Below are 27,965 nucleotides of genomic sequence, written 5' to 3'. Positions count from 1 at the left end.
AGTGAAGGTCCATCTGCAGACCTGAGGGTTAGTCTGACAGGTAATCTGCAGCTGCATTACAGAAACAAGCTGAGAACTCTAACTATTATCTCCACGCACACACACACACGCAGGCACGCACCGCACGCACACACACACAAGCTGAGAACTCTCCTATTATCTCAACGCACACGCACGCACGCACGCACAAGCTGAGGCCTCTCCCTATTATCTCCATGCACACACACACGCACGCACACAGGCACGCACACACACACACGCACGCACGCACACAGGCACGCACACACACACGCACGCACGCACACAGGCACGCAAGCACACACACGCACACGCTGAGGCCTCTCCCCATTATCACGCATGCACACATGCACGTACGCACGCACACAAACACACGCAAACGCAGGCACGCAAGCACACACACGCACACGCTGAGGCCTCTCCCCATTATCACGCATGCATGCAGGCAGGCAGGCATGCACACATGTGAACGCACATGTATCCAGGCACAAACACACGCACACATGCACACACACCTCAAGGCTCAAGCAAATTCAATTGTGTACCCAGTAATTAAATCTTTGCCAGGAACGAACGAGATTCTGTCTTGTGTTTTTCTCCGACAGCGTTATAAAAGGCACACAAGCGGCGTCTCTGAAGGACGTGGTGGTCATTACCATCAGCTGAGATTAAACAAATAACAAATAACGCCACGGCTCAAAACCGGCGAGGGAGAACATCAGTAAAAACCGAAAGGCTTTGAGATATATAAAAACCCAGGTCAATTAAATCCTGACAGTGGCAATAAGTATTCTTGACAGTGCAGAAAAATCACGCAGGGTGTATAATTGGTACAGGCTCGGGTAGGGCCGTTTCAATGTACAATTCAGGGCCCTAGGCAAAAAGGAACTTGGGGGGGCCCTTTTCCTCTTTTCATGCTCGGGGAGGGGGCTGAGATATTACGATAGCAATGTCACCGCATTTTTCGGTCATTGAGTTTCGGGAGATGTTTCCACACTCACCAGTGCTGTCATTTGAACACAAGTAGGCTCTACATAATCAGTCATCACCAGGAGCCCCTATTTCAGCTAAGGTGCCCTGGGCAATTGCCTGGTTTGCTTTGCTGGTTGTGACAGGCGTGGGCTAGGCTTGGCTTGGCTCCTGGTGCTGTGTTTGTTAATGTTCCAGATGGGAGATAAGGAAATGAGTGTGGATAACAATTTCCACACACGGCCACACAGCAACACGGGGCCGGGTCTGGAGACTGTGCTAATACAAATACAGGAGCAAAATATATAAATGATAGGATAGGATGAGCCTTTATTGTCTCTTCTAGAGAGAAATTTGGTATGGGCACAGAGAGTCTGAGTGTTTACACAAAGAACACATATCAACACATTAGACAAACATAAAAACACTTAACATGCAGGACTGGACCCAAAAAACATCAAACATGCACATATACACACAATTACATCATACCATAACTCATGTTGTGCAAAACTGCACTACGTAAATTCAGAATATGCTACTGTTGTTGTATATTGTCTTGTTGTATATGTTTGCATTGCAATGTATTGTAAATAGACCACATAGCATGCAGCCTGACGTCATTCTCTTCCTGATTCAGAAGTAACATTGCGCTGGGTGGAACTGCTAAATGTGCTGTGTGGGGATAGTGTTTAAATGTTAGGATATTAGGAAAGACAAGGTAAGGTATTACAATAAGGCCAGCTGTTCGAAACGCTTTACTTTAGGTACACTGTGCAGGAAATGGTCAAAAAAGGTACTGCAACTATGCTGCTCATTGAAACTGGACTGCTTATTGCCAAATTTGATCTTTTCATTTAAGTTTACTAAGCAATAAACAAATATTTTTTTATTATGGCCCAAGTACAGTCATTGTTGCAGCTAAAAATGTTTCTGGAAATTCAAAATGGCGGACCATGGAGAAGATCCCCCTTTTCATGTATGAAAAGTGCAATTTTTCCAGTCATAATGAATACTTTGAATTTCATGGTGGTGGTAAGTATTGATGAAAAAGGTAACATTAGTGAATGGCATGAATTCTGGAAATAAACAACTAAAAATCTTACACAGTGTACCTTCAATGAACTCAACATGGACATGAACAAAACATGGAGCAGGGTATGCAGCATCTTCCATATTTTCTGAGACAACATGCATGAAGACAGAAGCAAATGCATGATGAGCCATAGACGATTGAGAAAAAGAACTCCATTCACTGAGATGGTAGTTAATTAATACTGAGCAAAATTGACCATGCATCACTTCTCCACACTCTTGTTAATAAAGTATGAAGGTCTAGAAATCATACTTCCAGCTTCTCGTATGAATACCAAATGATTTATCCGAGAGTTCCCCATATTGAGCATGTTTTCCTATTTACTGGAAAATTATAACAAATAGCCGTCAGTGAAAGATTATTAGCATGAGAAAGATGAATAAATGCATAATGCAAAATACGTCTCTTATCAACAACCCCTACACAACTTTACCATTACTACAGCAAAGTTTAACAATAAATAAAACCATTTAATTAAGCAAGTTAATGTCTCTTGTCTAAAAAAAAAAGGAACAAAGAAAATACAGAAAATAAACTACACTACACTAGTGCAAGTGAGAGTGCAACCAATGTTTCTTCCTACAGGCCAGTCATGGGTAAGGGAAGTCATGGGTAAGCGGTTAGGGTGTGAGATTTGTAGCCCAAAGGTTGCCAGTTCGACTCCCAACCCGCCAGGTTAGTGGGGGGCATTAATTAACCAGTGCTCTCCCCCCATCCTCCTCTATGACTGAGGTACCCTGAGCATGGTACCGTCCCGCCGCACTGCTCCCTGGGGGCGGCATTGAGGGCTGCTTGCATGGGTGAAGCATAAATGCAATTTCGTTGTGTGCAGTGGAGTGCTGTGTCACAATGATAGTGGGAGTTTGAGTTTCCCAATTGGGCTTTCACTTACTGTAAATGTCTTTTATCTGGCGTCTGAGAGTGTATCCCAGTGGGACGGCTTCCTCAGTTCCTATTGGCTTCTCCCAGTATGGCAGTGGGAGACATAGCCCCTTAATGCACGCCGTACCTCCTGTGGCACGTTGTAATAGTCATTGAAAAAGTTAACTACCATAGCACTACAATACTATGACATAACACAGGGCCTTTAGTGATGCACTATGACTTGGTCATTGCCATTCTGCTAACAGCTTATTTATAACGCTGTGTCATTAAAGCAGGTTCCTGATCTCCGTTCCATCAGTGTGATCCGCCCTCCCTCATCTGTTCTTTACTTTGCAGATCAGGGTTGCCAGATGAGGCTGATGATTTTCAGCCCAAAAAAATACTCAAAACCCGCCTAGAAGCACTAAATCCCGCCCAATTCTATTGATTTATATGGCCAATATAATTAATTTGCCGCTTTTTCTGCTAAATGCTATTTTTACACGCAGACGGCCATCCAAAGCAGCCCAATTGGGCGGGAAACTACCCAATCTGGCAACACTGTTGCAGCCTGTCTTTAGACAGCATTCTTTTGTGTGGCTGGCTCTGACGCAGGACTATACTCCTCCTCAGGGACCTATCAGCTGTCCCCCGGTGACACATACAGTAAAAATGCAGAGTTGATCAAACACTTACAGAGTACTCAGGGACCAAAACATACTCTGAAATATGTTAAAATGACTCTCTGTATTGAATTAATGTTTTTTTTGTTTGTTTTAAATTTTTTGTGTGAGAACAAATCATCTAGCAGCCTGCACACCAATTACGCACACACACACACACACAGCACCAAAGAAAAAAACACACAAAAGTCCATGAAAAGACAGTGCTGTTTCTTTGTATTTATTCATTTGCTTATTTAAAAGAGATATGACACACATACAGAACAACTGACACAGAAGGGTAATGACACATAATGATGACTCACTGATGATACATAATGATGTGATATTGTTGTACTGTAACATTGTATTGTTTGCATATGGAGGGAGAGGATAAGTGAGGTAAGGGGAAGCGAAGGGGAACGGAAGGAACACTCCGGAACATCAGACAGGCCTACAAAACAACACTAATCATCACGGGTGTCGTACAGGGTGGGTAAAGTGTGACTGAGTCACCAGGGCCTACTGGAGACATTGAGAATGTACTAGCTCCGAAACGTCTCTCCAGTTAACCTTAGACTTCTGTTGTATATTTTTTCGGCTTCAATACACTTTTTCACACAAGTCTTGTGTGCGCCTCCTTTTTTCCATTATCTTGAGTGAGTCACCAGGGCCCCATGTACCTCTATATATAAGTACGTTGGGATGAATTCAGGTAAATTGGACCACTTTAGGGCCATTCACTTATATGCAAAAAAGTGGCCCAATTTACCTGAATTCACCATATATAGGGGGCCAAAACACAGTCCGATTTACGTAGATACTGTATATGGCTGCGGGGTCCATTGGAGCTGATTAGGTGCCCATTAGACACATAGGGACCACAATTAGCTGCTACGCCCCTGCTAATCATGAGCTTACAGATGGCTGAGGAGGACTCAGCTAATGGCGTCATTAGCAATCAGCCACTGCTAATCTCCTAATGTACTGTAGTTCATCTCTGAAGAAATGTAATGCAGTCCACGAGATATGATAATTAGTTAACTCATTTCTTGTACATTCATTGAGGTGATGTGAAGAGTCTCTTGTCTGGAACATGTTATTTATTTGCCTACGAGTTAAAGGTCACGGCTCATCTGTGGCAAGTGGAGATGCACCGATACACATTTTTTCACTTCCGATCCGATCCCAATATCTAAATTTGGATATCTGCCGATACCGATACTACTCCGATCCAATACCAAAACCTCATATATGCATGGGTTTCAACTTGAGGTAGGCCCAAGATGACTATTTGGTCAGAAAAGGAAGTCATAAGAACAGGAAACTAATTCATAAGTAAAAGTAACAAGTAAAAAAAGTAACAATCCCATCCTGAAAACTTTAATTTTAAGTGCTATGACTTCAAATTAACATTACACCTGGCTCAATGTCAGTACTGGGAAAATTCCGATATTTTGGGAAAATTCCGATCCGATCCGATCTCTGAATTATGTTGATATCTGAACCGGATACCGATACACCGATACCGATATCCCACCCCTAGCGGCAAGTGGAGATGATGAGAAAATAGAAACGAATGTTCACATGCACTTCTCCATGATGAAGGTCTAGCAACTGAAAGCTTTTCGTTTGTATTTACCCATTTATTTGCTTACACCTGGAGGAGACAGACACACAGGGAGGAAGAGTACTGTATGTACCCTGACAAAGACATGATCACGATTGGACAGATGCAGGGCCGCTGCAAAGCCCGAATCATCTGAAATACAATGCAAATCGTCAGTACATACACTGGAATGAGGACTTAATTCTGTGCTCCTTTAAAAATTCATTGCTACATCCAAGATGGCACCAATTCGCTATGGTTCCAAGATGGCGGAACATTTGGTTCATCTATGAACTTGTCAAGCTCAGCGGTCCAATCACATGAGAGTATATTGATAATATGTACTCGCATCGGTCCAATCACATGAGAGTATATTTACAATACGTACTCCCGTCCGTCCAAGACTGAGAGACATACAGGTTGCCTCAAGAAAATGCCAGACTTATTATGAGTAGAGTAGAACTCATGACACCCAGCTCAAACCCTGACGGCTGAAAGATTAGGTGTTTGAAATGTGTCTTGTATCTACGTACTAACGAATCAAAATTGATATGGGTAGCTATTAGCCATTTAAATCAGCTTTTATGATGTCTACTGCTGCATATGTATTTGGCCAGTGTTGCCCTACAAAGCAAAAAGGCAGTAACTGTGCGGAGCTCCAAACTGAGTAAAATGACTTAAATGATAATGCAGTCCAGTCCAAAGTAGTTTTGGGGAGATTATTGACATTCAGCAGTTTTGTTTCTTTATATAACCACTTCTTGTGCAGTTGTGCATCATTTTGTTTAAATTTAAACTTTGATATATATGTCATTAAAGTCATAGTAACTCCTTTTAAACAACAACGAAGGTACTGCCTTTTTGCTTTGTAGGGCATGTCAACCATTTCTCATTTGAACCTGTTGCCCAGGAACAACAGATGCATATGATTATCTTTCCAGATGTGCCTGATGCAAGATTGAACAGTTTGGTACATGGTTACAGTACAGTTAATTAATACACTGAGCTCTAAGTCACTCCTGGGTTGATTGCTTGGGGAGCACAGATGCAGTAGAATCAGGAGTCGGCAATTATTTTGGCTCAAGGGCCACAGTGATTTTAGAATATTGGCCAAAGTGCCAGATGTCGCAGGCACAAGAAATAATGTATGTTGCAATAACATTATTTTTGGGCCATTTCAATCCTGCACATTGTAATGAAATGTATTTAGTAGCCTTTAATACAGAAGCCTTGGTGAATCTGAAAACCTCAAAATCATTGTTTTGGTTAACCATTTGAAGAATGTTGGGTGAATCTGAAAACCTCAAAATCATTGTTTTGGTTAACCTTTTTAAGAATGTTGGGTGAATCTGAAAACCTCAAAATCATTGTTTTGGTTAACCTTTTTAAGAATGTTGGGTGAATCTGAAAACCTCAAAATCATTGTTTTGGTTAACCATTTGAAGAATGTTGGGTGAATCTGAAAACCTCAAAATCATTGTTTTGGTTAACCTTTTTAAGAATGTTGGGTGATTTTAAGTCATCTTTCTTGTAAAGGTTCTGCAAGCCAGATGAAATAGCTTGGCGGGCCACATGTGGCCCCCGGGCCTGAGTTTGCCCACCTCTGAATCTAACCTAACAGCTGATCTGACGTCACTCTTGGGTTGATTGCTCAGGGAGTACACACATGCAGTAGAATCTAGCCTAACAGCGGATCCTGATACAGCAGCACTTGTTCTGTACATGCTGATCACAGTGGAGGTTAATTTATGTCACTGTCTTACTAATGTCTTGCATGCATGGCCAGGCAGCACACTATTGCCCCTTTGGGGATTCATTAAGTTTAAGGAAAGATGGTAACACTTTATTTTAGGGATACATCTATTAGCACTAATACATACAATGTTAATGCCTGCATAAGTAACTTGTAAGGCATGTACTAAGCAAACGCTAAGGCCTACTAGGTCCTTACCAAGGTTAAATTGGTAATAAATCCCTTATTGTGCATGAACAAGACATTTGCGAATACATGCCTAACAAATGTTTTATTTTGCTTTGTACATGCCTTACAAGTTACTTATACAGGCACATTGTATGTATTAGTGCTAACAGATGTATGCCTAAAATAAAGTGTTACCGGAAAGATATACCTGCACACTGCAGAAGCTCCCGGTTGTTTTGGCCCTCCATAAGCTTGCCACGAGCCCTACATTACGCACGACAATAATGGTAATCAGGCAAGTTGTTCTGTACATGGTGGTTACAGTAATGAATGAATTACTCCTAGCTCCAAGCTTTAGGGCAGTCATGGGTGAGCGGTTAGGGCGTCAGACTTGCATCCCAAAGGTTGCCGGTTCGACTCCCGACCCGCCAGGTTGGTGGGGGGAGTAATCAACCAGTGCTCTCCCCCATCCTCCTCCATGACTGAGGTACCCTGAGCATGGTACCGTCCCACCGCACTGCTCCCCATGGGGCGCCACTGAGGGCTGCCCCCTTGCACGGGTGAGGCATAAATGCAATTTCGTCGTGTGCAGTGTGCAGTGTTCACTTGTGTGCTGTGGAGTGCTGTGTCACAATGACAATGGGAGTTGGAGTTTCCCAATGGGCTTTCACTTTTAACTTTCACTCCATGTTCAGTATTCATGAGGGGCTGTGTACATGGTTAAAGTACAGGCTAATTCATATATTCTGGTCTTGTGCCATTCCTTGGGTCCAATATTCATAGCTCAGGGCCTGTTGCGGATTGGATGCGGTCTTGGTCCTCTTCTGTGGTTGGTTACAGTCTCAGTCCTCTTCTGTGATTGGTTACAGTCTCAGTCCTCTTCTGTGATTGGTTACAGTCTCAGTCCTCTTCTGTGAGCACCTGAGACATCAGCAAAACAAAGAAAATAAAAATCCCTTCTTCAGTCCTGCGCGCCCATGTGTGTGTGTGCGCACGCCCGTGCCTTTGTGTGTGTGTGTGTGTGCGTGCGTGCGTGCATGCGTGCGTCTGTGTGTGCGTGTGCACATACATACTCGTGAGAGTTCTGCTGCTTCACTGGTTGTTGATCTTGTGAGCCAACAACAGGTGTTGGAAGGTCACCTAGTCTCTCTGTCTTTGGACGTGTGTGTGTGTGTGTGTGTGTGTGTGTGTGTGTGTGTGTGTGTGTGTGTGTGTGTGTGTGTGTGTGTGTGTGTGTGTGTGTGTGTGTGTGTGTGTGTGTGTGTGTGTGTGTGTGTTGTGCTGCTTCACTGGTTGTTGATCTTGAGCACAAACAGGTGTCCTGAGGTGAGCACGTAGAGTCTCTCTCTGGACGCCCGGAAACCGAGCGTGACCTCGCCGGTGTCCAGGCTGGCCACCTGTTGCTTGGCAACCTGGCCCACCTGACGACCCTCCTTGCGGTTGAAGAGCACGGTGTCCACGGGCGACGGCTGGCGGTACAGGAAGACGCGGCGCAGGCACTCGCCCAGCGCGGCGAAGGAGAAGTCCGGCGAGCAGGTGGAGAACTTCTTGTCCCGCTTGGAGGCTTGGACGTAACCTGCCAATGACAAAACCAGTCAAGTCAAGTAAAAGTTTATTTATAGAGCACTTTAAAAATACAAGAAGATAGCTGACCAAAGTGCTGAACATTCAGATAAAAGGACTTGAGGACCCCTTAAGACACACAAAGACAACAAAAGTAAACCTAGAAACAGTCTAATCTTTGAACAAAAAACATGATGCAGCAAGTTACAATGCAGAAGATCCATTTCAGTCACAGTTGTATGAAAAAACTACATATGTTGTTAAACCATGGGGAGAGAAAAAGATTTCAGTTGTGAAATTTGTGGATTTAAATACAAACAGGCTTTGACGCCTGGACGTAACCTGTGAATGATAAACACTAGGTCACAATGTAGAAGCTCCATTTCAGTTACAGTCAGGGATCGAGTTGTCCGGGGATGAGGGGGGATGCCATCCCCCCCAACAATGAAAATGGTCTAAATAAATCATCCCCCTCTATGAAAATGGTTAAAAAAAATCATCCCCCTCTAAAACAGGACTCCCTTCTTCACCTTTTGTGTTAAAATTGCACTTTTAAACAATTACATTTTCAAAATGTTCTCGGGGGAGAAACCCCCGATAATCAGAATCAATCTCTGACCATCCCCCCTGGTTTCATTTTACAACTTGACCACTGGTTACAGTTGTATGAAAAAACAACATAAGTTGTTAAACCACAGGAGGGAGAAACATTTCAAGTTGTGAAGTCATTTTAATAAGTGAAACAGAAACAGTTGAAAGTGGATTTAAACCCAAATAGCTTCGACGAACTTTAATACTAATACTGTCTGTGTCCAGAACATTAAACAGCAACCAGTCGTGAGAAAGAAATAACTGGTCTTCCCTGTCCCTTTATAGGCAAACCCTGCAAGTATATTAGCAATATGGTCATGAACAAGCTGTAATGGGCTATTGAAAACTCTAGCTATTTAAAACTAATGTAAGAATATTGTAGGTTTTTTTGTTTGTCCAATACCCAGAGCCGTATACCACCTGTGGTGTGGTGACCACTAAGACACTACTGTCATTTCTCTCTCTTTGTAAATGAAGCAATAACACTTTGCATAATATGCAGAAGAAAATCTTTTTTTTTTAACGGTTTGCATAATATGCAGAAGAAAATCTTTTTTTTTGTCTTTTAAATTCAAGCACACAGCATGTATAGCGCAGCTGGATGTGGACTGCAGTAGGCTGATGGCTACGCTCCGGCTGTGCTAATGTCTTTACCACAGGGCTGCACTGGGGGAGAAATAGGGCCCAGGCACTTTTGGCTTAAAGGGGCCTCATAATTAGCGGAGTAGAACTGACTCACCGGTGGGCCCCGGACCCTCGTGGGCCCCTACTTTCAGAAAGGTGTTAACAAGGTGTTCAGAAAGGTGTTAAAAAGTTCTTTTCTGAAAATAGGGGCCCACAAGGGTGCGGGGAAAAGGTTAAAAAAAAAACATATATACTGTATATAATTTTTTAAAAACATTTCTGAAAATAGGGGCCCACGAGGGTACAGGGCCCACCGGGAAATGCCCCCTATGCCAGATGGCCAGTCCAGCCCCGTCTTTACCACACGACCTCCTCTGTCAACCGCACATAAACATGATGAAACATCCGCCCATAAATATGATGAAATATCCCAAATGGGTTTTATATGCAGAAATATGGCTATATAAAAACAAACAACAAAAATAAAAAGATAAATCTAAAAAAAACAAAAAAAAAACGATTTACAGAAGCTCCAAATGAATTTTATGTGCATAAATATGGCTATTTTAAAATATAAACGAACAAAAAAAATGTAAATAACTGTAATAAATAAAAAATATACAAATATGCAATAAAAACACGCGCACTGGGCAAGCTTGAAAAGAGAAACAGCATTTTTGTGGCAACGAGCCCAGCGTTTCTTCTGTGATGTCTTTTTTAGGCTGCCAATGGAGCCTCATTATGCAAAGAACAGAGGTGTCCATGCACACAATGCTATCTATGTACGGCTGCTGCAGCTTGGAAGCAAAACAGTTTTTTTTCTCCTTTTTGCAAAGCACAAGACAACAGACGTGAGAAAAAAAAAGAAACCAAAGGGGAAAAAAATGGAAAACAGAATGAAATGGCTTCAAAAGAACAATGAAAGGAACAGGAACAATAAAAGCAACACTGCAATCCGCGTGCTTACAGGGGTCACCTAGAAGGATTAAGCCATGCCAAAACATCCAGGAGCTAAACAAACACACACAGACACACACACTCTCCCGCTCAAACACACACAGACACACACACTCTCCCGCTCAATCACACACACACACACACACACACTCACACTCACGTACGCACGCGCACACACACACACACACCCAAACGAAAGCCCATAAAACAGTCAAACCAGAGACACAAACGGACTCCCAAAGACATGGCATAAGTATAGTGAGAAACACGGAGCAAAGGACACACACAGAAGCAATAAGACACACAGACATGTGCAAACAGATACTGTACACAGACATACACACAGGGAATGAAAACTGTCCTCCACCTGTGCACTTGTGCACCTTTCTCTCTCTCTCTCTCTCTCGCTCTCTCTCACACACTCTCTCTCCTGCCATCTATCTCTTGCTCTCCTGCAGTGTATCTCTCTCTCTCTCTCTCTCTCTCTCTCTCTCTCTCTCGCACACTCACTCACTCACTCACTCACTCACTCACTCACTCACTCACTCACTCACTCACTCACTCACTCACTCACTCACTCCTCCTCACCAAGGGCGTTGAAGGTAGCGATGTGTTCCCACATGTGGTCCGGCTGCTCGGGCCTTGGCTGCCACAGCAGAGCGTCTACGTCGTGCCTCAGGCACAGACACGGCATGTCCCCCGCGCCCACCTCCACACCAAACAGGAACTGGTGACTGCCCAGATTCACCTGGAGAGAGAGGGGGGGAGGAGAGAGAGAAAGATTTAGATTTTAAAAAGTTATTTATTTACAATAAGGTTGTTATATACAATACAAGAGGGGGGGGAGAAGGAGAGAGAGAGAGAGAGAGAGAGAGAGAGAGAGAGAGAGAGAGAGAGAGAGAGAGAGAGAGAGAGAGAGAGAGAGAGAGGGAAAGAGAGAGAGAGAGAGAGCGAGAGAGAGAAACCAAGAAGGTTAAGTTACAGTTATTGTTGTAAAGTTAGCATGTTAATGCATAGCTCAGACAGAACACTGACATGTCCAGTCCACATGGGGGCGCCGCCTGACCTCTGGGCCTACAAAAGGATCATGCCGAGGTCAGGGGTCACCCTCGAAAACCTTTCGTGAACGCTAGCGTGGAAGCTAGCCTGTGATCGAGTTGAAGGTTTGTAGACTTTTTACTCCTTGTGGATATTCGTCTGGACTACTGTTGATGCATCGTAGGATTTCGTTACAGGTGCATTGTGTAGGATGGTGGCCAGAGTAGGTATTGCAACTATGCTGCTCAATGAAACTGTGCTGACTATAGTAAAATTGAGTCTTTTCATGAATATTTACAAAGTAATAAAGCAATACTTCTGGAAATGGACTACATAACAATATTACACCAGAGAGAGTAGAGAGAGAGAGGTTCCATTGGCCCATTGTTTCCGGGTTCTATTATTGCAAAGGGGATGGGGGGAAATCCCCCTTTAGGCAGACCTAAGGACTGTTCTATTCAATGCTAGGAGTATTATGACACGGCCCTTTAGGCAGACCGGAACCTGGTCACGTTAGGTGCCCAGAGCAACCTACAGTTAGGGCCATAAATATTTGGACATCTGCACAATTTTCATCTCTTTGTTGCTGTACACCATCCCAATGGATTTGAAATGAAACAAACGAGATGTACATTAACAGCAGACTTTCAGCTTTAATATGGGGGTGTTTGCGTCCAAATCGAGTGAACTGTGAAGGAATTATGACATTTTCTATCAGTGCCACCCCATTTTTAAGGGACCAAAAGTAATTGGACAGTCTAGTATTTGTACATCAAACTTTCCATTTTTAATTATTTGGTTGCAAATACTTTCCAGTCAGTTACAGCCTGTAATTTGCAATCCATAGACATCAATAGACACTGGGTTTTATCCCTGGTGATGCTATGGTGAGCTCTCTATTGCAACAGTCTTCAGTTCCTGCTCATTCTTATGGTATTTTCTCTTCAGCTTTGCCTCCAGCAAGTGAAACGCTTGCTCAACCGTACTCAGGTGAGGTAATTGACTGGGTCATTGAATAATATTCCACTTTTTTGGGGGTAGAAATGGCTTAGTGGCTTTCAGATGAAGCTTTGGGTCATTGTCCATATGCACTGTGAAGCATTGTCCAATGAGTTCAGAACCATTAGGTTTAATATGACATGATAATATAGCCTGAAAATCTTCAGAATTCATCCTGTGGCTTTTGTCGGTAGTCCTCATCATCAATAAATACAAGGGGAAAATAGTATTGACAGATATGCATGCCCACACCATGACACTACCACCACCATGATTCACTGATTGGGTAGTATGCTTTGAATCATGAGCAGTTTCTTCCCTTTTCTATACTCCTTTCTTCCCATTACCCTTGTACAAGATGATTTTTGTCTCCTCTGTCCATAGGATGTAGCTCAAGACCTATACAGTCTTTTTAGACGTTGTTTGGCAAAGCCAAATCTGGTATTGCTATTTCTGATGCAATCAATAATTTACATCTTTTAGTAAACCCTCTGTATTTCCTATGGTGAAGTGTTCCTCAATGTTCTTGATCTTTTTCTTGATTGTTGCCTTGGACATATATCCACCGTTCACCTGAACACTGTTCTACGTCTGGCCAAATGTTAGGAGATGGGTTTTTGTTCACCAGATACAGAATATTGTCTGTCATCCACAGCATTTGTCTTCCATGTCTGCCAGGTAATTTGGTGTTGCTCTGGTATTTTTTTTTTACAACATTCTGAACTCTTGAATTAGTCATACTCAATGTTTCCCCATCTCTCAAATGGGTTTGTTTTGCTTTTTTTCAACCTTATGATGGCTTACATCACTGATGGTGACAGGTGGACTTTGGATATCATGGATATTCCGTAAAAATACATGGAAATGCAAATGGAACACTTCAAATGAACTCTAAGACCTTGTATTGACATCTTGGTGATGGTGTAGTGTTTCCCATACATTGTTTCCCATACATAGTTTAAATTTAAAAAAAAAAAAAAAAAAATTTTTTTACTTTTTTTTTTTTTTAACGATATCCGTTTTTGTTAAAAACGATTTGAATTACGATTTTGAATTTCCTTCGCATTTTCCTCCTGGAGTAAATACATCCTATAGACTCTGTATTGGTTAGATAAGTAGTCCCACGGTAACACAGAATGAGGGGAAAGCATTAGGAAGTGACCGTAAGGGTATTACAGTTGATTCATGTGTGCACACGTGTAACATCGGGTGAGTAACATGTGCGCAACGATGCGTTATGACACGCCGATATGCGAGGATCTTCGTCCAAATCGCTAGTCGCATGCATCATCGCTAACTGCGTTTACATCGCGTGCTGCGTGTAAGGGAAATGTTAGTTGTTGACATGTATGGAATTCACTTCAATTTGTGCTGTTTCTTGCTTCAGTTGTGGACAAAACGATTGGCCAAACTCACAATAGAAAGCCTTTGCTGTGCTACTGTCCCAGAGAGCTGAAAAAAAAACCTTCATAGAAGAAGTCACACTTAACAGGGGTGTTAACCAATCCAATGAGTTCTCTCATTGCTCTCTCTCTCTCTGTCTCTCTCTGTCTCTCTCTGTCTCTCTCTCTCTCTCTCTCTCTCTCTCTCTCTCTCTCTCTCTCTCTCTCTCTCATAGTAGCCTACTATTTACCCATAACAAATGGTGAATTTCTGAGCCCTTTTTAATTTGTAGCCTATACCACTGAAGGCATGATAATGCATCTTATTTTAGAAATAGGGCCTATGTGCCTTTTATATACCAAATGTTTATCATTTTGAAATTGTTTCAGTTGTTTATGACTTGTGTATGACTGAAATTATCTCTGCATACTATCAGTGCTGCATTGCTTTGTAAAGATTCAACACACTTTAAAAACACACTGAAAAGATACGGCCATAGTAGCCTACTGAAAACATTTTGTTCATAATAATGGTGATTAATAAATGGTGGTCTTAAATTTTCATACTGACATCCTTGAATTTGACTTGGTAGATCACGGCAGACCATCAACTTCAAAAGTAGATCTTGGTTAAAAAAAAGGTTGGGCACCCCTGCTATAGAGAGAACCACAAGTGCTTGAAAGACAGGGATCAAAAGCCTAGTCAAGTTGTTGTAGTTTACTTGGGTTTGGGAGCAATATAAAACACCTTCAGAGAAGGGACAGTTGGGATGAGTTTACTAACACTCCCTAGGCTTTGTTTTACAGTTGTAATGAGTTTGGTGACAGACCTTCATTGACACAGCAGAGGAGACATCGGGCTGCATATAGAAATTAATGTGTAATGAATGTGAATATAGACATAAATGTGTAATATGTTGTTCAGCCCTTTTAATGGGAGGAATTTGGAAAAAACTGGCCCTGTGACCAGCACCCCTCATGTAGAATGTGTACGCCTACAGATATGTGTGGGGGAAAAGGCATAGCCTACCCTCTAAGACCCTTTTTGTCTATGCGTTAACAATTTCACAGTGCTCTTAAATTCTTATCTCTGCTCCTATTTTGTTTTATTGTTTCCCAGACCCCTGCATGAGGGACGAATGAAACTGTGTTGTAAACAGAAATTATTCACTGTACTGCATTTTTTGACAATGACAATGTACTACTATTATACAAGTCATGTGTCATGGGTAAAATCTTATGTAGCCTTATTTCTCAAAATATAAATGGCTGAAATATAGGCCCAGGCCTACAGTTTCTCCATGCGCCAATTTCATACTGTAGTCATTGTTTTGCCGTTTTGCATTTACGCTGCAAGAATACACCCCCCCCCCCCCAAAAAAAAGGCCCGTGTGAGAAGACCACCCCCCCCCCCCCCCCCCCCCCCCCCCCCCCCCCCCCCCCCCCCCCCCGGACAAAATAAACCCCGGCTGCCTCCATAGTTTCCAAAATTTCTGTGGGAAACACTGTGGTGTAGTAAGGGAATAACACACATCTGACTGGAAAATAGCTGAGAAGCCTACTGTCCAATTACTTTTGATCCCTTGAAAAGTGGGCAACACACAAAAAAAAACGTTTATGCGATATGGATTTTAACACCCTCACATTAACGCTGAGAGTCTACAGTTAATGCACAGCTTGTTTGTTTTATTTCAAATCCATTGTGGTGGGGTATAGGGTGGAAAAGGATGATAATTGTGTTGCTGTCCCAATATTTCTGGCCCTAACTGTATTACATTGGCAAATCTCTATATACTATATACCCTAGTGGCTTCCTGCTCTTCCCTCTTTGAATCTCTGATTACACGGTGCACCTTTAATGTTTTTTTTTTTTACTCAAATACAGTAAATCTGGATTTGCCCCTAAGTGGTTGAAGGGTTCGGCAAAGGAGATGGAGCGAAAACAAGACACACCAGGGCGTTATGGCTTCCCCACCCAAACACCCTATTCTCTATTGCCATCTCTACCACTAATAAAGATGGCTCAACTGTGCCACCCCAACCCTATTCTCTATCCCCATCTCCACAGCTAATCAGACAATGGCATTAGCTCAGGCTTAATGGACCTGGCTATCAAGGCACAACATAGCTAGAGTTTGTTTGTGTGTGTGTGTCTGTGTGTAGGTGTGTGTGTGTGTGTGTGTGTGTGTGTGTGTGTGTGTGTGTGTGTGTGTGTGTGTGTGTGTGTGTGTGTAAGTCTATTACAGCAGAGCTGTGTGTGTGTGTGTGTGTGTGTCTATTACAGTTGAGCAGAGTGTGTGCGTGTGTCTATTACAGAAGACCATTGTGTGTGTGTGTGTGTGTGTGTGTGTGTGTGTGTGTGTGTGTGTGTGTGTGTGTGTGTGTGTGTGTGTGTGTGTGTGTGTGTGTGTGTGTCTATTACAGTTGAGCAGAGTGTGTGCGTGTGTCTATTACAGAAGACCAGTGTGTGTGTGCATGCGTGCGTGTGTGTGTGTGTGCGTGTGTCTGGAGGGGTAACTTCCCCATCTCGTGCACAGCAGGACGGCATTTCTCCTGCGCTGCCTCGTGGCCTGATGGCCATTATGACACACTCATTATCTTCTAAAACCCCAGGACAAAGTTTACAAAGAAGGATGCAGGCTTATATAAAAAGAGCAGTTTTTGTTTGCTTGTTGGTAGTGATACAGTGTGCAGAACATGAACATTGGATTAAAATAGTAATTAGAAAAAAAGGTTACAACTTCTAAATCTGAGAAACGTAATGAGAAATGTACTTTGTGAATATAATTAAAGCAACTGGAGATGTAATTACCAATTTATGTGACATGATTTAAACTATTAGCGAAGCTCAAAAGTTTGTTCGTAATTTGAATAAAGCAGTCAATTAAATACATCCCTCTTTTATGGACAATCAGCTATTTTCCTTATTTAGGAAAGGAATGAATGTCACTAATTGAGCGAAACAGTGAACCAATCTACACCATGCCTTGTATGATACAGTGCTATACAAATACAATTATTATTATTATTCGAGTACTGTACTATGTTCTCCATTTGCCTACTATTATATTGTGTTCTCCATTCGCATACTGTACTGTGTCTCTCTCCCTCATTTTTTCTCTCAATCTCACTTCCCTCCACCTCTCTCCGTCTGCTCTCCGTCTTTTGTCATTGCCCTATTTCACCTTCCTCTCTCATTCCCTTTCACCCCGTGTGTTTTTTTCCACTCTTTCACCCACCCCTCCTCTACCTGCTTGTATTTCTTACCCTTTCCCCTCTTTATCTTTCTCTCTCTCTCTCTCTCTCTCTCTCTCTCTCTCTCTCTCTCTCTCTCTCTCTCTCTCTCTCTCTCTCTCTCTCTCTCCCCCTGTAGCCATCTGTGTCTTTCCCAACCCCCCCTCCCTCCACCTGTACATTCCCCTTCCCCCCTTCTCTGCTGTGACTGGTTAATGTAGCGTAGGGCCACAAGTCCCCTTGGAGGGTCCCTCCTGACAGGAACCTTCCTGCACAGTTCCGCATGTGGAGCCGCTCCAAGATACATACAGACACTCTTCCTACACACACACACACACGCCTCACCACCCACCTGTCAGTAGGTACTGTCTTCCAGCACCCCTACCCCCCCCACACAAACCCACACACCGGTATCCTCTCAAACACTCCTCATAGTGCCTCCACCCCCCCAAGGCACAGTACACACTCCAGCACTTCTCGCCCCGCACACCACCACCACCACCACCACTGCCACCCCTCACCATGCCATTGTCTTGGAGAAGGCTCAAGGTACAAACACTACAGTACTCATCTCCCTCTCACCACCACCCCTCACCATCCCATTGACATGGAGAAGGATCAAGGTACACACTCGTAGTACCTCCACCCCCCAAGGCCCAAGGTACAGTACACTCTCCACCACCACCACCATCAACATCACCACCCCCCTCACCATACCATTGGCACAAAGCAGGACCCTCACACCACCATCAACCACCCCCCTCACCATCCCACACTCCTCCTCCTCACCACCATCACCACACACACCAGCATTTCTCGCCCCTCACACCACCACCACCCCCACTACCACCACCACACTCTCTCACCATGTCATTGGCATCGAGCAGGCCCCTCACACCACCACCACCACTGCCACCACCACCACTCCCCCCACCACCGCCGCCACCACCCCTCACCATACCATTGGCATGGAGCAGGCCTCTTACACCACCACCACTGCCCCTCACCCCACCACCTCCCCTCACCATCCCATTGACATGGAGAAGGCTCAAGCTACACACTCGTAGTACCTCCACCCCCCAAGGCCCAAGGTACAGTACACTCTCCAGCACTTCTCGCCTGTCACACCACCACCACCACCACCACCACCATCATCACCACCGCCACCCCTCACCATACCATTGGCATGGAGCAGGCCTCTCACACCAACAACACCACCACCACCACCACCACCACCACCACCACCACCACCACCACCACCACCACCACCACCACCACCACCACCACCACCTCTCACCATCCCATTGGCAAGGAGCAGGCCCCTCACACCACCACCACCACCACCCCCCCTCACCATGCCATTGGCATGGAGCAGGCCNCTCCTACCACCACCACCACCACCACCACCACCACCAGCACCAGCACCACCAGCACCACCACTCCCTCTCATCATCCCATTGGCAAGGAGCAGGCCCCTCACACCACCACCACCACTGCCACCCATCACCATGCCATTGTCTTGGAGAAGGCTCAAGGTACAAACACTACAGTACTCATCTCCCTCTCACATTCTCACCATCCCATTGACATGGAGAAGGCTCAAGCTACACACTTGTAGCACCTCCACCCCCAAGGCCCAAGGTACAGTACACTCTCCAGCACTTCTTGCTCCTCACCACCACCACCACCCCCACCATCATCACCACCACCACCCCTCACAATGCCATTGGCACGGAGCAGGCCTCTCTCACACCCCCACCGCCACCCCTCACCTCACCACCACCCCTCACCATCCCATTGACATGGAGAAGGCTCAAGCTACACACTCGTAGCACCTCCACCCCCCAAGGCCCAAGGTACAGTACACTCTCCAGCACTTCTCGCCCCTCACACCACCACCACAATCATCACCACTGCCACCCCTCACCATACCATTGGCATGGAGCAGGCCTCTTACACCACCACCACCACCATCATCACCATCATCACCATCACCACCACCACCATCATCACCACCACCACCCCCACCATCATCACCACCACCACCCCTCACCATACCATTGGCATGGAGCTGGTCCCTCACACCAACAACACCACCACCCCTCACCATCCCACTGTCTTGGAGAAGTCTCAAGCTACACACACTCCAGTACTCATCTTCCGCTCACACTCTCCCACTCATCACTGCAACCATCTGCCAGCTAAGGCCAAATTTATGCTCGGGAGGGACGCACAGCGTGTCAAATCTGCCTCTGCGTATGACCATACCGCAAAACATTTTCTGACTGTGCGACGGCCTTGAATAGGCTCCCCACCGCATTTTGGCGGTAAACTGTTGTGCGTCAGTAGACCTGGCACACAGAACAAAGAGTGCAAAACTGGTTTCCGGCCAGATCCAAACAACAATTTGCGTCAATTGTTGCAGAACCATGGTTTAACCTTAAGGTGCACTATTTAATAGTTTTAGCCATTTCTTTCCAGAATTCATGCTGCCTATCCACAAATGTTACCTTTTTCACAAATACTCACCATCAAATTCTAAGTATTCGTTATGACTGGGGAAATACATGATACATGAAAATACATTATACATGAAAAGGGGATCTTCTCCATGTCCGCCATTTAGAATTTCCAGAAATAGACATTTTTAGTGCCAAAATGTACTGTACTTTGGTCATGCTAGTAAATATTAGTGGTATATCCTGCTGCATTTTGCAGCTGACCAACAACTGATGACCATACTGTTGTAATGAGATTACACTGTTGAGGATTTCTACAATGAAGCTTCAGCCATTCCTGTGTTCAATTGGGCCAGGAATGTGCACGTTTAGCTTCTGATATCTTGTGCTCTGAGCTGGCGACTCTGCCATTGAAGGTCACCTAGAACACTTTTTTCTTCTTGATACCAGTAGTGTCCTAGGCCTAGGCTATTTTCTATCCTTAGCGATATGTGTTTTTATGATTCATCACTACTATAGACATGGGGACGACATCTTCCCTAACTAAGATCATACATGCATAAGCTTACGTGTAACCTGCTGACATGAGGAAGACGGTATAAAAAACATTTTGTCAATTGTCGATTGTCTGTCATTCGCCAGAGATAGGATGCTGCCTAGTTAGTGAGACGCTGTGAGACTTAGTCTCATTTTCATTTCTTTTTAACCTTTATTTTTCTTCCACTTTTACTTCTTTTATTTTCTTCTTATTCTTTTTGTAATCTCACTTTTTCTATAATAAATTGTATCCTGATCGATCCTTTTAATTACGAAGTCAAGACTTATTTTATTTTTGCAAGTGAGTCAGCTAAAACACAACGCAGAGCATTCAGCCTTCAACTTTTATTGGAGAAGAGAATTGTGGAAACGTCCAAAAGCTAACACTAGTACATGTTAATTTAGTATTTAGTAAATATTCACATGATTGATACTTGATCTCTCTCTTTTAGCATTTGCACATGAAGGGCTAAATTAAGGACATGCCATGAAGCCATTTGCCCCATATAAACACGACAAGCCATTTGCCCCACAAAAACATGACGAGCCATTTGCCCCATATAAACAGCAACAGGTTTGTACTTTCCCACAACATTGATAACTAAATACACTGACGGGTCCTCAGAAATGATCAAATACATGATATCTGATTGGCATTAGTTGACTTAATAGGCTCACGGTCACCACAGAATTTCTTGCATAATAATGGCAATTGTATAAAAAAGAGGCTCACACAAAGTCACAGTCTCGACGAGTTGTCCTATTTTAGTACTGCTGCAGTTACTACTATTACGAGTGACAGAGGGGGTTTATTGAAGGTAAGATACATTGAAACTTTAAAGGTGAAGACGGCAAGTTGTTTTTAGTCATATTTTCACAATTCTCAAGCTTCCTCCCAGGCCTGTATTCTGTTTACAAAAATGCCTCTCGATAGATAAGTATGGTTCAGCTGCACACATTTCTGTCTTGATTCATGGTAAGAATTAAGTCAGTGGTTACGCAGGATTTGGAGGACATAATGCATCATTTCGAAGACTTGCCAAGTACAGGTTAAGCTGTTTTCAGCTTTAGCAGTGCTGATATTTCATGCATAAATGTCAGAAAGGTGTTCTGAAGCTACTCTGTTATGACAACTAAAACAAGGTTTTTTTTATTTTCAGGAAGTTAGTTGAAAAGAAAAAAAACTTTTCTTGACCAAGGCACTCCAACATACAGTTAGAAATGTCCTTATTTTAATATCATAATTATTTTGTGGCTCGAAAAACATAGTTACTGTTCCTTCAACTGGCATGTCTTTGAAAGTTCAGTGTTTGATTTCTTTGTTCACATATCTTGTTTTGTTTGAATGTCCTCTTTAGTGTAACTATGACAATAAATAGTATGTATTTACACTGTACAAACCTAAATCTAAACATAAGGTACAGTGGAATCTTCGTTACACAGTACCTAATTAATTTACTGGGGACAGTAAAATAAAGTGTTACCCTTACTGTCTCTAGCTGTAATTTATTTTATTCATTTAACCCATTTTAGCCTAAGCCCTTTTTGAGAAAAGGTGCCCTCTCCCTATTAAAACCTAAATATCTCAGCCTCCGAAGCACATAAAAATATGAAATAATATATGTTTGTCTGTGTCAACTGTCTATTGTCATTTACGTATTTGGGAAAAAAAAAAAAAAAGTTTATTTGGTAGTATGCTGAAAAGTCATTGAAAAGAATTGAAGTCTTGTATGGGCATATATCGTGAACTAGAAGAAGAGAGAAAAAATGGTGATGATGATGATGATGATGAATTTGTCATATTGAAATGGACTGTAAGCCTTGTGAACAATTCTACCAATAAACAAAGTAACAAAAAAACAAATATGAAATAAGGTGCATTTAAAAGCTAGAACCTTTATTTTGCACTAGAATGTGGTCCTTCAGCTCTAATCTCACTCTCAAATCTCAAGAACCTTAATGCAGCGTATATATCGCTCCAGGACAAAATGGGTTAAATATCCCTAGCTGAAATAACATCTCTTTATGACACTAGGAACTCAGAATTATTTTTGTTGCTGTTTTACAGTAATTTGAAGATGATGGGCATTATGTCATCGTTGGTGATGCTGCTCTCCATGTGTGGAGCTCTGACCCAGAGCATGAAGACTGAAGGCCTGACACACAGCCAGACCATTGAGGCTGCTGCTGCCTTTTCAACCCAGCCGGACGTCTCTGCTGAGCTGAAGGAACTCAGAGACACGGTGGCCAAGCTTAGTCTAGCACTACAAAGTACTCAGGATGAGCTTAAGGTCATGGAGGCTGACAATATAGCAGTGAAAGAAAGACTGGTTTCAAGCGAAACACAGATATATGAACTGAAATCAGAGAACGCAGCACAAAGGGCAGACGTGACAGCCATGCAGAGCAGACTGTTAGCCACAGAGACTGACGTGGACGTACTGCAGATGCACGTTCAAGCGGCGTCCAAGGTGGCGTTCACGGCAGCTTTGCCACTCGGACACGTCCACTCTGGGGACAGGCACTTGAACTTGGTCTTCAGCAAAGTCCTCACTAACGTCGGAGAGGCCTACAGCAGCAAGTCGGGCGTCTTCACAGCTCCAGTCAGGGGGGTCTACTACTTCAGGTTCACTGTGGTGGATTTAGTATACAACAGCGGCATGACTGTCCAACTGAGTAAGAATGGGCAGGTTATCATGCAGCTGTTTGAAAATGAGACTGACGGTAACGAGACCTATCTCTCTAGTGGCATGACTCTGGAGCTGGAGCTGGGGGATGAAGTCAACATGGTACTGCCCCCAGGTTACAAGCTCTTTGATAGTGGCAGCAATCACAGCACATTTAGTGGCTTCCTGCTCTTCCCTCTTTGAATGTTGTAAACCACTCAGCATTCTCACATACAGGGGGAATAAAGAAGCTTACTCTGAGGGGTCTTTCAAAATTGTTACAACAACTTTTACAGGATTGTGACACATTTACCTTAGGGTTGGAAAAGCTACTTCAGTGTTGCTTTGAACTGTCATGTAATCACATATTTTGAAAAATAAAAAATTAAAACAAAAAAAAATGTTGGGTCATTATTGTGTCTGTTTCTTCTTCAATGTTGTGATATTTGAACGTGAACTTGACATGACTGTTGGCATGGAATTTTTGGATGTTAAAAATAATCTGTTTCTGGAAAAGTGGGAGACGTTGATGGGGATGAAGGTGTTTTCCAAAAAAGTGTGGATGGGGGATGGGGATGAAGGTGTGACACATGGAGGGTGAATTCCAATATGCAGACTTCAGTCCTCCCTTGCTCACTTGCTCCCTTGCTTGTGACCTCATGATGACGTCAACGACGACATGAAATAAATTAAATATCTTGCAAAAGCACAATTCTAATGTTATTTTCTCATTTGAAAAAAAGTCCTGGCTGTCGGCTGGGAAATTTCATTGTTTTCTCGACGCAGGCAGGGCCAGGAGGCGGGGCGAGGCCACAAGCACAAGTGGAGAACGGGAGTGTGTATATTAGATTGCACCCGGAGAGTATTGACAGGCTGTACAGGTGCAGCTATAAAGACTCTTTAAATAGGGAAGGCAAGCTGTGCTTACCCTTTATTTTTTGTGTGATTTTTTAAAAACTTAATTAATGATAAGACAGTGAAGGTGGTGACAGGAAGCGAGTGGGGAAGGGCCGGAGATGGGGAAGGGCCGGAAAAGGACCCGGGCTGGGAATCGAACCAGGGTCAGCCACATGGTAGACAAGTACCCTACTGGTTGGCCACGGCAGGGCCTGTGCTTACTCTTTAATTCATTATTCCTTGCAACATTAAAAGACACTGGTATGTTTACTACTCATTTAGTTTAGTCAATTAGTTGCTTATTGAAGTATTTGGATTTGGATTCATAGCACAGCGCATAAAAAAACATACCTCAAATTGCACTTTGTAAGGCTGAGTGGCTTCATGCACTGTGTATAAAATTAGACATTAGTGTGTGTGTGCGTGTGTGTGTGTGTGTGTGTGTTGCTACAAAAAAGAAACATAGTAAAATGAAATAAAAGTGGGGATTTGAACAGCTTCGCAAATGCCCTATTTTTCCATTTGTCTTATTGTCCCTATTACATCAACGAGGGGCAGTGGAACGAAGTGTAATACGAAACATATATTTTCATCAAAGGTCAGAGTTTGTGTTCAGGGAGAGCATATCTGTTAATATTGCATGTACTTCCATACACACAAAAAGGAATCCTGAAATAATCCTGTAAATAAATAGTAGCCAAACTTCCATTAGGGGTGGGCAATATACACCACATTCCACATTATCACGCAAATGCCATTTTTCGCTGTTTCCCCAAACAATCAATACAAATGACAGTCGTCATATTTTTCAAGTCAACAGCCATTAGAGTACAATTAAAACGTTTTTGAATGAACCTTCCAATGATAATGCTATTTTTTAAAATAATAAAAAACTGAAAATACACAAAAGTGCTCTGTTCCAAATTATTACACAAAACAGTTTTGTAGTGTTGTAATCCAATTTTCTTTCTTTTTTTCCCATTTATATCAAACTAGTTGGCATTTGGTACCTTCTAAACTACATGTCAATGTTCAAAACTTGTTTATAATCTGTAACTGGAATGCTGCGTTTAACACTGAAGTCAATGGCAGGGCATTGCATGGGAGTTATGGAAGCCCAGATATCCTTGATGCTTTGCTCTTAGCTGTTTTTGTTCGTTTGGTTTGGTGACCCACACTTCACTCTTCAATATACCCGTAGATTTCCATGCCATGTTTAGCTTTGGTGGTATAGATATTCTATGTCATTTGCGTAATAATGTGGAATGCGGTGTATATCTTGTCTGTGATCTCGTGAAAGTTGATTTGACAACGCTTAATTCTGCATAATCAATCTTTGATTTTTGAGGTTTTTTTTAGATTAAATCGCCAAAGCCAAGTACAGACGCAATGCTCCTCCTCACCTTGATGCTACGCCACACCTAGGCACAAAAAAAAAAGCCTAAAAAAAAAAAAAAAAGACAAAAATAATAATAATACAAAAACACTTGTAATGTTTTAATGCAAAAAGCCCCAGTCATGGTATCCTAATTAATATTTATTACAGGGTCTACCTGTTAAGGTAAATCAGGTGTCACTATGGAGGGTTGGATCTCTTCACTGAAAGTAATGGTGCATTCCCCGAGGGCGGGAGATGGGATATTTCTGACCTCCTACATGCTGAAATGCATTGGAACGCACGTTGAAGCAGAATGTTCAAGTCGCGAGCTGGGGCTAAATCGAATTACCCCGACTTTGAAATCGTGACGTTAACACAGCAATGATAGTGCACAGCATGTATGCACAGTAATAGAAATAGTTCAAGTTTGACTTGCTGGTTGGAACGCTTTCAAGTGGGAGGTAGCTGCCTCCTGGTTGCATATTGGGAAGCTCCTACCGCCGGGGAATGCGACATAACACAGCACATTTAGACATGTAACCAAGGCTTAAATGGGAACACCCATATTGTGTGTTTCTTTTGCCTGTGTATGAGACAACAAAACGACATCCCAAAGAGTTCCCCCAGCTTGGTGCATCCCCCCCAAAATACTATTCTAAGGTTCATGCTTCAGCTTTCTCTATTTGGTACAGTATTTGCTTTATACTCTATACTGGTTAGACTCTAACTGCACACGAAAGGGTGAAAACAGAACATGAAGCCCCACTCTCCCTATATAAACAGCAACAGGTTTGTACTTTCCCACAACACTGATAACTGAATACACAGACATGTCCCCGAAAAAACATCTCAAATACGGAATGTCTGATTAGCGTCCCTAGGCTAAACGTCACCCCAATCATTCTTGCATAACAACTGTATAAATAGGTCGACACACTCAAAGTCACAGCCACAACTACTACACTCACCTCTACTCTTAGTCATTCAACTACTACATATATCTCTACTCTTAGTCTTTCTGTGACAGTCTCTAATTTTAACTCTGACACTCGCCTCTACTCTTAGTCTTTCTGTGGCAGCCTCTAGAATTTTGCGAGTGACAGAGTGAATCTTCATAAAGGTGAGGCCTTTGTTAACTAAAGCTCGGAAATATTTCCAAGTGTGGAAATATTAAAGCACATACAGTATATTATATTCCAGAAAAGTTTTCTGAAGTGCCTCATGTTTTGTTATGTCTAAGAACAAACTGAAACTCATGTGTGCCCTCCCTTGTTTGTTTGTTTGTTTGCCTGACAGTATTTTGAAGATGTGGGGTGGCATGGCATTGCTCGTGCTGCTGTTCTCCACGTGTGGAGCGCTGGCCTTGAGCACTCAAACTGAAGACCAGCCAGAGAGCCAGAACATCTGAGCTGCAGCAGCTGCTGACGTTTCTACCCAGCTGGACGTCACTGCTGAGCTGAAGGAACTCAGAGATATGGTGGTGGAACTCAGGGTGACTCTAAAATACACTCAGGATGAGCTTAAGGTAATGGAGGCTGAAAATATACTGGTGAAAGAAAGGCTTGTGGCCAGTGAGACTAAAGTGGAAGCTCTGGAGAGGGTCCTACAGGGGATGCTACAGGACACCAAAGCAGAAATGATGACTGAAGTGGAGAATTTGAAGAAAGAAAATGGTGTAATTGAAACTATTGTAGAGGTCTTGAAGAATGACAATGCAGCTCAGAGGCTGGAGATGGCTGCTCTGAAGATCAGGCAGGCTGCTAGTGAAACTCAGATAGGCGACTTGAAGGGGGGAAATGCAGCACAAAAGGCAGAGCTGGCAGCATTAGAGACCAGGCTGGTTGCAGAGCTAACAGCAGTGAAGAACCGACTCGCAGCCACTAAGACCGATGTAGACAATCTGGAGAAAACCATTCAAACAGCACCTAAGGTGGCGTTCTCAGCAGCTCTGACGAACTCAGGATACCTACAGTCTGGTGATAATGACTTGAACTTGGTCTTCAGTAAAATCATCACTAATGTCGGACAAGCCTACAGCAGCAAGTCAGGCGTCTTTACAGCTCCAGTAAGGGGGGTCTACTACTTCAGGTTCACCGTTATGGATTTACTATCATCGCCATTTCCTAATCCGGATGTGCAAGAATGGACAGCAGCTCATGCAGCTATTTGAATCTGACAATGATGGACAGCACACCTATCTGTCTAGTGGAGTGACTCTGCAGTTGGAAGTGGGGGATGAAGTTAACATGGTGCTCCCAGCAGGATACAGGCTCTATGATAGCACCAATAATCACAGCATATTTAGCGGTTTCCTGCTCTTTCCTCTCTGAGTGGAGCCAACCACTCAGCATGCTCACATACAGGCAAAAAATCTGACAACTCTTAAGTGTCTTTCACAAGTTGTTTTTTTGCGAATTTGGAAAGAATTACTGTAGTGTTGGAAAAGCTTAAATGTTGCTGTGTGAACTGTCACGTAATCACATCTTTTGACGAATAAAAGG

At 43.2% G+C, this 27,965-nt stretch overlaps 2 protein-coding genes across 2 annotated transcripts in view; one reads left to right on the top strand and one right to left on the bottom strand.

Moving 5' to 3' along the window:
• Positions 1 to 4,613: 4,613 nt before the first annotated feature.
• Positions 4,614 to 27,965, bottom strand: part of nudcd1 (NudC domain containing 1) — a 125,759-nt gene continuing 102,407 nt past the window's right edge. Inside the window, exons 9-10 of the mRNA XM_063185987.1 lie at positions 11,463 to 11,622; positions 4,614 to 8,715 (exon numbers count right to left, since the gene is read on the bottom strand). Coding sequence (XP_063042057.1) covers positions 8,426 to 8,715; positions 11,463 to 11,622 — 450 coding nt within the window. The 3' untranslated portion in view covers positions 4,614 to 8,425. The remainder of the gene's footprint in view (positions 8,716 to 11,462; positions 11,623 to 27,965) is intronic.
• LOC134435929 (cerebellin-1-like) lies at positions 22,472 to 23,557 on the top strand. The gene has a single exon (XM_063184963.1). It carries the CDS (start codon positions 22,602 to 22,604, stop codon positions 23,391 to 23,393), a length of 792 nt encoding a protein of 263 aa, XP_063041033.1. The 5' UTR covers positions 22,472 to 22,601; the 3' UTR covers positions 23,394 to 23,557.

The sequence above is a fragment of the Engraulis encrasicolus genome, chromosome 20 (assembly GCF_034702125.1).
Source record: "Engraulis encrasicolus isolate BLACKSEA-1 chromosome 20, IST_EnEncr_1.0, whole genome shotgun sequence".
NCBI classification, from domain to species: Eukaryota; Metazoa; Chordata; class Actinopteri; order Clupeiformes; family Engraulidae; genus Engraulis; species Engraulis encrasicolus.
This window is presented reverse-complemented; position numbering and strand designations above follow the sequence as displayed.